The 12,639-nt window shown below is 42.5% G+C and overlaps 1 protein-coding gene across 1 annotated transcript; it reads right to left on the reverse strand.

The window, feature by feature from the left end:
- Positions 1–8,662: 8,662 nt before the first annotated feature.
- Positions 8,663–9,325, reverse strand: LOC101769380 (protein DMP2). Its single transcript, XM_004971789.1, has one exon. It carries the CDS (start codon positions 9,323–9,325, stop codon positions 8,663–8,665), a length of 663 nt encoding a protein of 220 aa, XP_004971846.1.
- Between the last annotated feature and the right edge of the window lie 3,314 nt (positions 9,326–12,639).

Consider the following 12,639-nt stretch of genomic DNA (forward strand, 5'->3'; position numbering starts at 1 on the left):
CCCGAATGATGCTCTTACGATATCATAGATTTATGATCTGCTGCCGTGAATATGAGCTCGGTGATGTGTAAAAAGTTGATTGACAGCGGTTTGTAAAATCATCCGTATTGATCCCAGAAAATCAGTACAAAGGATGTCCTAACAATAGACGATGTTTGTTTTCTGATCGTTTCTCCAGGGCCAATGTGCTGCGAATGTGTCGATTCCCAATATGAGTATTAAAATTAGGCGATTTACGAGTCATATTACATAAGTGGAGGCTAAACAGCGAGACGAACCTATTAAGCCTAATTAATTCATCATTAGCAAATGTTTACTGCAGCAACACATTGTCAAATCATGAACTAATTAGGCTTAATAAATTCGTCTCGCCGTTTAGCCTCCACTTATGTAATGGATTTTGTAAATAGTCTACGTTTAATACTCCTAATTAGTATCTAAACATTCGATGTGACAGGTGCTTAAAAATAAGCAAACGAACCAAACCAGGCCTTAACTACGGGAGCCAAACACCCCCTTAGTTCCGCAGCATATTCTAGTTGCTAGTTTACGTGTCAGTGGATGTTCCTTCCTCCAACGACATATTTTTCAGTCAGCGGCTGTTCTTTCCATTTATTCCAAGTTCGATATATTCTGGTGCTCAAGCTTGTTGATGGATTTTTATACAATCTTGTAGATCTCCTCACACAGTTTTACGCAAAGTCTAAAATCAATAGGACCCACACCGGACCATCTTCGGGTGAAAAAATATCTCATAGGATAAACAACGGATTATCCTGTGAGTGAAAAATATACTAACAGGATAAAACACCAGATCATCCTCTTTTATGTGTTATCGTCTACAGAAGTTTTATCACACTGTATTTTCTCCGGTCAACGGACGTTCCTCCTTTTCATCCTACATGGGCTTGAAGCTGCTCTGCCGTCGCTTGTCAGCTTTTGGTCCGACGATCTCTCTGCAATGATTTGACCAGCTCTTGTTTTGACTTTTGATCCGTGCTGACATCCGTAATGATTCTTGATGGTAGAGCGACCGCAGTAGCAGCTCGTGCTCTACTTCTGTTGCTAGTTGCTAGTTGCTACTTGGTTGCAGGCTCTTGCAGCAGGTTGATCTATTTACTTCTGTGCGGATATTCTAACGATGTATGCTGCTGTCACGTTATTTGATCTTAAGCTCAGTAGCACTAGGCCAGCGTAACTCCCGTAGCTATGGCACCAGCAAAACAAAATGAAAAGGAGCCATAGCATGGATCTCAGCAGTGCTGCGACGGGCATGGGGGACTGGCTTCGGCGGCAGCGGCTGGACGGGGTTCCGGCACGGTCGCACGGATGCGTGTCTTTGGTCATGGCTCTTGCATGCTGCGTTGAAGCAATAGCATGCGGCCCTGTTAGACGGATTTGCCTTGCGGATCTTTTTGTGAGTCGTTTCTATCCTGCTCTGGTATTGGTCAGCATCGGTTTTAATAAGTTTCAGGTTGTTGATCAAACTTTCTTTTCATCTCTGTTCTGAAATTATCTCAGATGCCTTATATTTTCTCAGTTCAGTTCATCAGCTCGTAGCTTGGCGGCGGTGAAGTTGCCGGCATCAACCGAGAGACCGGCCTCGTTCTTGATGATGATCAGCATCTGCTGCACTGTGAAGCAAAATAAATCAGCATCGAATTGATTTCCTTACAATCTATATATTGGGATGCAGGTATACTGAATTAATTTACGCGGACAAGATCTTCGGGTCAATTGTTCTTCGGTACCACCGGACCTTCCGCTAATTCATTTTGCTTTGCCCCGTGAGAGGAAAACATCACGTGGCACCCATGTCACATTTTTTTAAAACAAATCCATGCCACCCATGTCACGTTCCTTTTTTAACCAATCCATGACACGTTCATGTTAGCGAAAAAGAACGGCACATAGGAGTCATGTGTACCATGGGCTTGGCCTGCTTGTTTAAGTTGCTAGTCACATCGGGCCCAGTTAATAGTACATGCCAAGAAGCCGAGCTCGGGCCGCCGCTGACTGTTGGCAGCCCAACTGCTGCTGCTAGCACCCGGCCGGCCTCGAAGGCACCTACGCTTCGGCAATGATTTTTTAAGAGCAAGAGTTCCTAATCTTACCCCCAATACGTTTTTTAGAAAAAAAGAGAGAAAAAATGAACTCCAACAATCCATCTAAACCTTTCCTAATTTTTTAGCGACCCTAAAAAATAGTCTGCCACCGCGTATATTTTAGCGTTAGCATTCCTCCCCTAATTCTGATTCCCGCACGCCCGCGCATCCCTTCCGATAGGTCCAATACGATGACGTGGCCTGTGTTTGAAATATTAGGGGCTAAAATCTGCTGTGGACTAATATGTTTTTGGGGAAAATTTTTTTAGGAGAACCCCCAATATATAGTTTGGGGAAGAATTTTTTAGATACTTTTGGAGCTTACACACGGAAGTAGGCTATTTTTCCCGGAAGGACGGACTTTTCTCACGCTAACTAAATATAAAAAATATTGCAGCAACTCACCTCATATTTACATATAATAAAAGTTTTAAGGGGACATGCTCGCAAGCTCAACCTTTAGCACAGCGGTAGCTCCAAAATTTCCCATTAGATCGGTATCAAGTTCGACACGTGGAGGAGCGCGTTTTACTTTTATTTTCCCTCACTATTTATCAACTTATACTTACACGTGGGATCTTGGTTGATTTATAACGTTCTTGCAGACCTTATATCATCATAAAACAACATTTTCCCTCACTATTTATCAACTTATACTTACACGTGGGATCTTGGTTGATTTATAACGTTCTTGCAGACCTTATATCATCATAAAACAACCATGTAATGGCGAGTGACGATTTCTTTTTGGCTAGAGTGGCAATTTTTATGACGTTACGTAACTTTGTCACTAAATTTGCTCGGATGTGAAACTTTATGATGTTTCAACCAGAAACGTCACAATGATGAGAACAAATATGTAGTGTCCTCAGTGTGCACCAACGAATGAATCGGTGGTCCAAATCCAAGTAGCCACTTGGTTGATTTATAACGTTCTTGCAGACCTTATATCATCATAAAACAACATTTTCCCTCACTATTTATCAACTTATACTTACACGTGGGATCTTGGTTGATTTATAACATTCTTGCAGACCTTATATCATCATAAAACAACCATGTAATGGCGAGTGACGATTTCTTTTTGGCTAGAGTGGCAATTTTTATGACGTTACGTAACTTTGTCACTAAATTTGCTCGGATGTGAAACTTTATGATGTTTCAACCAGAAACGTCACAATGATGAGAACAAATATGTAGTGTCCTCAGTGTGCACCAACGAATGAATCGGTGGTCCAAATCCAGGTAGCCATTGAACCGCTGGCGCCCGAACCCTACATGAATCACGAAGTGATTCGGTGACATGTGAAGGGCATCACCGAATGAGTCGATGACCGCTGAGCCACCTTCCTGTGTCTTGTGTGTCACCACTGGTACTATAGTCACTATATGAATCGGTGAATGTATTAAAATTTTCTAAGCTGATCTCGAGCCGAGCCAATCACACCGACTGATTTGGTGGTGATCCACTATTACATAGTGCATGTCCTTCCTTGGCCTTGCTGTAGTTCCTCTTGTCATCCATTGATTCGGTGACCTTACTCAGTCACCATCGAATGAATTGGTAGATTGTGTCGGTGCATATTTTCAACAGTCTTCAAGTCTTCACGTGTTTTTATCCCAATTTCATTACCATCTCTGGATTTTCACTATCATTTGGATGCTATAGAATTTTTCTAAGTCTTTCTTTTTCTTCTCATTTTGATGGCTTTGGAATTCATCCTCGAGACCTATAAAATACCTAGATAAGGCATATCTTGCAAGCACATTAGTCTCAATGACTATGTTGTCATTAACCACCAAAATCACTATGGCCATTCCTTACATATGTATCTCATAGTTTTATTTCATAATTAATACAAGAAAGATTTTTGTATTTTTTTATGTATCGTGTCTATCTTTTTCATTAATTCATCACAAGAAAGATGCGGCTATGTAGCACTATCATTAATTCGTTGTAGATTTGGATAGGGTCCATGAAATTGTGTATTGTTTCTGTATCCTATATGTTTTTTTTCATCAGTCAATTAGAAGAAAGATATGGATATGTAGTACAACCATAAATTCGTTATAAATTCAAATGTCCTCATCAATTATTCATGTATTATTTATGTGTTATACGTGTTTTCTTTTCATTGTTAAATTCCTGATCTACATGTTTTGGTAATTGCAAAAATCCACTTATCCCTCTTTGATCCATCTAGGTCTATTTCAATAGCGTGTAATATATGCCTTCTGAATTTGAGCTCTCTTGAATCATGAGTTGTAAATTATTTTGAAAAATGCTTAATCTTATAATACTCCTACATATGCAAAATTTCAAATTTTGTAAAAGGACTTAGTTTAATTTGATTATAGAATTTAGAACTTTCAGACAAAATTTTAGTGTGCCCAAATTATTTTTTTGGCTGAAGGATACATAAAAAAATAACATAAACATTTATTTGAGATGAAATGCTGGAAACACATGCTGTACCTTGAACTTACTTTTTTTTCAACAAAAAATTCAATGCCATAATTTCCCTTAGTTGGACCAGTGGTTGGAAGATCGTGGCCATGCATGTGGGGGCTCCTATGTGCCTACCGGATGATGGTTAAGTGATTGAACTATAAAGCTCATCTAGATCTAGATTCAATCTAGATTGATGGGCCATTCAATATTTTAACTGAAAAAATGTTGAACTAAAAATGTTGAACAAAAATGTTGGACCAACATTTTTCAAAAAAGTTGAATAAAAAAAAGTTGGATCTTCTAATCGTATAAAAAAGTTGAACCAACATTTTAGCGAAAAATGTTGGATTAGAGGAAAAATGTTACACCAACATTTTTTTAAAAATGTTGAAGCTCAACATTTTGGTCATCTTCTCGGTGCTGGCGAGTAGCGGCGTCGCGCGGCCACGCGACGAGCTGGCGCGAGGGTGGCTGTGCAGCCCCGCGATGGCGGAGGAGGCGCACGGTGGTGCGGCGGCCGCATTGGGTCGGCGAGCCTGTGCGGGGTGCAGCGGGGAGCTCACGCAGCGGCACGTGATCGGCGTGGGAGCTCATGCGGTGGCTGGTGGCGACGCGATCGGCCACTGGGAGTGCGTGTGGCGACGGCACAGCCGGCCGCAAGCAGCGCGCACAGCGACGGCTCTAAAGAGGCACGCGGTAGCAGCGCTACAAGGGCGCGTGGTGGCGGCGGCGCATGGGAGGGTGGCTGCATGTGGGAGGCGGGCGGGTGGCGGTGCGGCTGACGGCGGTGGCGTCACGGGACAGGGGCAGTGGTGGGGGCAGCCATGGGGAGGGAGAAGTGGAGCTAAGGTTTGGGGTGACAATCCAACGGTAGCTATTCCTTACACGAATCTCAAATATTGGAAGATTCCACCTCTTCCTACCTTTCGGAAGATGGATAGGTTTTCTGCATGCATGTGGGGCTTGTTTGGATGCAGCCCTGATAAAGCTGACCCAGGCAACAACATCCGACTCTGAATCAAACAAGCCTATAGTTTGAGCCTAGGTTAGGCGCTGGTTGGCTCAATCATACGAATAATTTCGACATTTCAATCAGAAAGCCCATGTGCAAAGGGAAGGATCGAATTGCCTTAAATTGGATTCTTCATATCCATCCACATTATTGCATTTGAGCCAAGGTTTAGTCCATCGGCAAGAAGTTGAAGGGCCCGCAAACATCAGTTGCTCATTTTCGGGATTCCTATATAACGGCTTCCAATGCTTGAGATTTTCATGCACGACGTCATCCGTTGGATGCCACTCATCTCACTCTCCTGTCTCCCCTCAGCTCTAGCCTTCCAATCCGCCGCTGCCTCCTCCTCAAGGTCTGCACGCCTCCACCCGCCTGCCATTGGCACCGCTACCTCCCTCCGCGTGCCACTGGCCCCGCCGCTCCCTCCGTGCGCGTGCCTTCGGTTACCGCCACTTCTGCGCCTGTGTGCGCCCGCGTGCTCCGCCGTTAAGGCCCTGCGAGCCACCGTCCTCTGAAGCCCGCACGCCATCATCCTGTGCTCCGCTGCTGCGGGCCGCGCGCCATTGCAGGTGCCACACCCACATGCTCTGTGACCGAGCCATGACGCGTCGCCATCCTTTGCGGCTGCTGCCGCACACTGGCCCCAACACTACCACCATACCACCGTTGCCGGAGAAGAAAACAACTCAAAATTATTTTTGGAAAATGTTGATTCTTGTTCGCAAAAATGTTAAATCAAGTGTTTTTAAATGTTAAAATATGTTATAAAAATGTTGAATGCAATATCTTTTTACATAATGTTGATCTATGTTTTGTAAAATGTTGAATCACTACTAGAGAACTGACCTTCCATCTAGCCCCTTTAGTCCTGGTTAACATTAGACCTGTGATTAAAGTGGCTTTAGTCCCGGATCAAAAATGGGCCATCAAAGGCCGGGGGGAGGGGCGGTGGAATTTAGTCCTGTTGTGAAATACAAACTGGGACTAAAGCCCCTCTAGTCCCGGTTATAACGGCTAGAACTATCGCATCGACGGTCGTACCCTTTTGTCCAACCGGGACAAAACCACCAACTCGGACAAAAAAAGGATGATATTTTATTCCATTCCAACCGGGACAAAATCTCCACTCCTATAAAATTACCAGACCGAGAGCTATTCTTCCTCCCCCAGCCCGAGCCGCTCCACTCCACTAGAGACACTTTGGCCTCCTCTGCATGGCGAGCAAGCAACCTTAGGGGAGGTGTTGTCCGAATTTTTTTTCCCCATTTCTGTGGGGATTTCACTCATCCAAAGTGTTGTGAAGGTTAGCTACTTCATCCTCCCTTCATTTATAGTTATTGTACTTTGTTTTATACTTTAGAGAGGGAGAAAAATGAGTTTTTAGAATGAGGAAGAATGGAGATGATTTTTATTTATATATGTTTTTTGCTAGAATTTGATGGATGGCTTGCTTGTTATATAAGATTCGTATTAGTTACAAGAACTTGATCAATATTAGGTATGATAAAAAATAGAGTAAACGTGTTTTTAATATTTAGTCATTGCAATAAAATTAAGATAAATAAATTGTAAGTGTAAGAAAATAGAATTTGGTCATTGCTACAATTTTTCATGTCACTGTAATTTAACAATAATTGTATTTTTTTGACCAATAATTTATTTATCTCATGTTTAATGCAAGAACTAAATATTATAAATAATAATCCTATATGAAGCCCTATGAATATTTACATACGCAGTTTCCATAGTATCCTCATAATAATTATGATTGATAGAAGCCACGTCGTTGTGTTCGATTCGTTGAGGAAACCACCGAAGGAATACCAAGACATTCAAGACATGCTAAACTCGTAATAATCTTGACTTTTATCTCTATGCAAAAGTTGGTTTCCTAAATTTTCACCTAACACTGTATCATTCATTATTTTAATCTGTAGTGCATGGAAATGATTCCTTAAGAATCACCGTGGTCATTTAAAGAAAAACTTACATTCAGAACAGACTTCCCAGTACATATGAAGTTTGCACATTTTCTACGTTCTATAACAAATATTTCATAACTTGTCTTTTCCCACTAAAGTGCTTGAGACAGGAACAAGGCAATAATCTATGTGGATACTACGTCTGTGAGCGCATGCACAATTTTGTGCATCCCAAGGTGTTGTCATGGCATGATATAAATGTACGTGTAACATTCACATATTTCCAAATTACAGATGTATAAAATTCAAGAAAGACTCTTGGAGAAGGAGAGAATTTTGGCAATACGTGAAGGTCTCATAGGATTTCTGGTGGACGAGGTGATAAATCTAGAGGAAAAATTTCATTACGACGGATGTTCAATAGACGCACGAAGCAACACCACGACGGGAGGATCCTAGCATGAAGTGGACAAATTATTGTATATGTAGTCATTGTATAAATACTAATTTGATTTGTATAATATACCAAGAATTATATATATACACATACTACTATCATGTAATATATATACAAATTGCATAAAATACTAATATGGAAACAAAATTTCAAAAAAAGTCTTAAGTATTAAAGGGGTACGCGTATGCGCCTTGCAAGCGCGCATGCAAGCGCACGCACGTACCCCTTTAGTCCCGGTCCTGCGCCACGCCTAGCGTGGCGGCTCCTTTAGTTCCGGTTGGTAAAACATTTACCAATCGGGACTAAAGGGAATTTAATCCCGGATGGATTTTCGGGATCTTTGACCCCTACCAACCGGGACTAATGCCGTATTTTTCAGTAGTGAATGCACTATTTTTAAATGTTGATCCGACTATCTGAAATTGTTGAATGTGATATGTTGAATTATTGATTTACACTTCTATTTGCGTTGGGCCTAATGTGCTTTAAGTTATATAGCTTATCCAGCTTGTGGAAGTTATATTGGAGCCCCCGCTCATTTCACATACTTGGATCTCAACTTTGAATGTCTCATTCAGCAAGCATTTTTGTCCCGAGATAACAACATACAATTCAACTGGATTACGAGCGTGTGTGTACTCCTTCCCGTTCCAAATTGCACGTACAACTAATTAATGCTGCGTGCCAAAGCCTGGACGTACGTACAGCATGTCGTTACTGCCCGTGGGGCGCCATGTCCGTGTAGCCGATGCTCTTCCTGGTGGTGGGGAAGATGATAAACACCATGCTCGACAGGAACCCCGCCCCCAGCGGCAGGTTCACCAGCAGCTCCCTCACGTCCGGCCCGGCGTCCGGGAACAGGCACCCCTGGATGCTGGCGTCGGCGAGCGCCACGGCGAGGAACACGAGCGCCGAGAAGAAGGCGTGCACGAAGTCCAGCGCCGTGATCCGGAGCCTGGACAGGTCCCTGAACGCCGCCTCCCGCTCCTCGCGCGTGCCCGCGAAGTTGAACGGGTAGAAGCCCCCGAAGGTGGCCGCGCCGTGGTAGAGCTTGCCGTCGCGGCCGACGAGGCTGTCGGTGAAGGAGAGGAGCACGCACGAGACGGTGCAGGTGCCGATGAGCGACAGGACCAGGTACCGGTTCGCCGCGTGGCACGCGCCGTGGTTGCTGAAGGACGGCGCTAGCGCCTGGAACGCCAGCACGGTGCCCGTCGGCAGGAGCTTCAGGAGGTCCGATGCGCTCGACAGGGCCGGTCGCACCGGCGAAATTGGCGCAGCTGCCTCGGCCGGCGGTGGCTTCGCCCGAGCATCCTGAATAGAAGAGGATCCTCGTTGGCTTGACGTAGGAATCTGGATCTGCACAGCGTTGGGATCCATGGCACCCACGCTAGTCTGCCTGAGAGAGATAACTAGCTAGCTAGTATTAGAGAGTTGATCGAGGTGGTGCTCGTGGCTTTGGCCGGCTTCGGCTTTTATAGCTCCCTAGGAGATTCAGCATGCAGGGCAACGAGAAATGGTTGCGGGGAGCTGCACGGGAGTGAGATGCAGGCGTAGCGGAAAGATTATTCTGGCCCAACCGCGGGCGTGGCGCCACCCACGTTGCTTAGGTCACTGCAACAAGAAACTGCCGGCACGGCGACACCGTTGCGCCAGACACCGGCCCAACCATAACGGACTTCTCGTTTCAGCCAGTTAGCGTGCAGGAGGCCGGGATTGGGTTGCTTACGATACATACATGTTGTCAGGTTGATCTAGAGTCTTCGTGATGATGGTGGAACAATGTAAGCATTCACCGATTTTAGGACGTCAATACATCACGTACGGCCAAGAAACCCTCTCTGAAAAAAAATTAAAAAGAGGAAAAGGATGATCTATTTTAGGTCTATCAACATTTCTCTTTCTATTTTGGGTATATATTTTTATCAAACGATTGCCAAAACTAAATCAAATCCAATCTGTGGGGTAGTTTGTGCTTTTTTTGAGTGATATGGCTGCTACTAGCTTATTAGCCTGCTGCCACATCGTGATTATGCTACCATGTCACCGACCACACATTGTCATGATGATCTGCGGGTATACATCTGTAGAGGATGAAGCAATAGGTTGTTTTTAAGTTGAAAGGCAATCATTATTGTTCGTACGAGGTATTGCATACAAAGAATGCTTTTTTGTTGTCATGCGTTTTCTTCTCAAGTGATGTATAGTAGCTCTTACGTATCATGTGTTCATGCGCGCTGGATGTCACGAAAAATAATTCTTGTGGTTGGACATTTTTCTGCTTGTTGGAGCTACTTAATCTAGTGATCGAGAACGTTTAAGATCTAGCAAGCATCGTAGTGCTATTACCTGAATGGGTTGTCCAAGCATCTTTTTTGTTACTTGTCAGGCCATATGCATGGTGGGCAAGAAGGAAGGACACGATGGCCAGGCCAACCCCAAACCTTTATGCCTACCTTTGATTTGTTAACGTTTTTCTACTAGATCTTGATGACGAAAATCTGAAAACGCTGGCAGTCGATGAGTGAACCTATTCAAAATCAAGCCACTAAGGGACTGTTTGTTCCTCCTAAATTGTATAAGCTGAATTATGGTTCAAGAGTAGTAGGGTAAAAAATCATTTTGGGACCACGAATAATTTGAAAGCTGCTCAAGACTAGCTTATTTCAGATTATTTGTGGTCCCAAGGTGATCCTTTACCATAGTACTCATAACCCATAATCCAGCTTATATAATTTAGGTGGATTATTATATCAGACAAACAGGGCTTAAGAAACACAAGATCAATGTTCAGAAATGGCTGAAGATCTGAGCCCTGTTTTTTTTTCTTTCTAGAAGATCATTGGTGTTTTCTGCATGCATCACCATGTTTTTTTTTTGGCTGCAAGTGCCGTGGTGTGGGCGTATTCAGGTAACCAAGCCACAAATTGATGTACGCCCCTGCAAGTGCCGTTACGAATGCACGATCATAGTGACAACGGACTGCCTAGAAGTGAACCAAGAATCCGAAATCCAAGAACCGATAAGAGTACAATCTATTATCCACAAGGTGAACTCCAAATTTACCTCGTTCTGCAAACATCAGGTTGATCCCCTCCAACCCTGGGGATTCAAATGCTGCAAACCTCTTTTACATCTTAAACCAGCAAACAACTCTTGATATTTGAGGATAACTCACAAATGACTAAGCTGCAAATAATACATTGCATAATTCGCCCCCTGATTACTCTTGGTGAAGCTAGTCACAAATGACAAATTGTTGAAGCTAGTAACTGAACTCAGGTACATTATACTGATTAGAAGTACTAGCCAGTGTACCTCAAACTAACAAGCTCCAATTTCTGGTCTCATACTGAACTGATAGTGAGCAACTCGTTTGAACAAGAAGCACTAATCCAATTTTGCTATACACTACGCTATTAATAATTCATAACAGTGATAATAATGCAATGTTTCCGTGGTTCATACTACCTAACACAAACAAAATAACTAATCGGTAAAACAAGACTTGCACACTTCATAAATAAGAACAAATTCAAATGAATTCCATGCTTTTGAGCTAGACAACAATAAAGCTATAGATAGTGCAAGTTTGTTTGATCATAACTCACAAGACGTGCTTATATTATTCAATAAATAAGGAGAGGTACAAGGATTGTATGCAAATACAAATTAGTGCATTAGTAATCTCTTGTTCTGGTCATGGGGGAAGAAAATTAGTAGAGAAATTCTTCTGTGACCACAGTACATCTGAGATGCAAGAGTAATCTTCAAAATTGAATACTAAGTATGCATTTTTCAGACAATAGAGCTAAACATTTCGACATTGCATTGCAATGCATTAGTAAATCCAGCCATTGAACTTTGAAAGGAAGACAACTTTAAGCCATAGTTCGAAATCCTAATTCCATGCAAGAGGCAGAAACAACCTAAGATATCACCCCGCCAGATAAAAAATCACCATGTTTTGTCAAGACTTAAACAGAATTAAAATGAACACTGAAATATAACAGCCCTGGGTCGCAGAATTTAATAGATCTAAAATAACAATGTACATTAGTAGTTGCCTGGCTATATTCATCATATGACCTCAGACCCAATTTATAAGTTTATCAAGTGGTTGCCACTTGCCTGTTTATATTCAACCTTACCTAACTACTAAAAATATGCTCAGCAGTAAAAAGAGCATATTACAACAGTATTCTTGTTCCCTACTTCCAGTATGAAGTTAAACGACTTCCTAGTATGTGCATCCTTGAAAATTAAAGAAATCCAACTTTTTATTGGCTAGAGAATTTGTCATTCATTCAAACAATAGGCAGCTCTCTTGATAGGGAAGCCATTTACTTGTGCATGCTTGTGCAAACAAAAAAAAAAGGTGTGCTTCAGAAAAAAAAGTGCATGTCAATCTCATGCTTCAGTATGAACCATTTGTTCATACTCTCAAGTCTCTTTGTTTCCCTTATTTTTGCTATTAGGCTCATGTCTTCTATAATTAGCCCTTTATTCATGCTATTTGATTAGGGGACTTTGCCTTCTTAGCTTTGGCATGAAACATTCTTGTCTCAGTTGTAAATCAACAAGGGCTATACTAGTTTAAGTTCCAGATTTTCTACGAGGAACACAAAAACCTTGGTGATCTTGATCCATCTCTTCTAATCCTGATTGTAGAAATTATCATGCACTCCATTATG

Source organism: Setaria italica, chromosome V (assembly GCF_000263155.2).
Source record: "Setaria italica strain Yugu1 chromosome V, Setaria_italica_v2.0, whole genome shotgun sequence".
Taxonomy (NCBI): Eukaryota; Viridiplantae; Streptophyta; class Magnoliopsida; order Poales; family Poaceae; genus Setaria; species Setaria italica.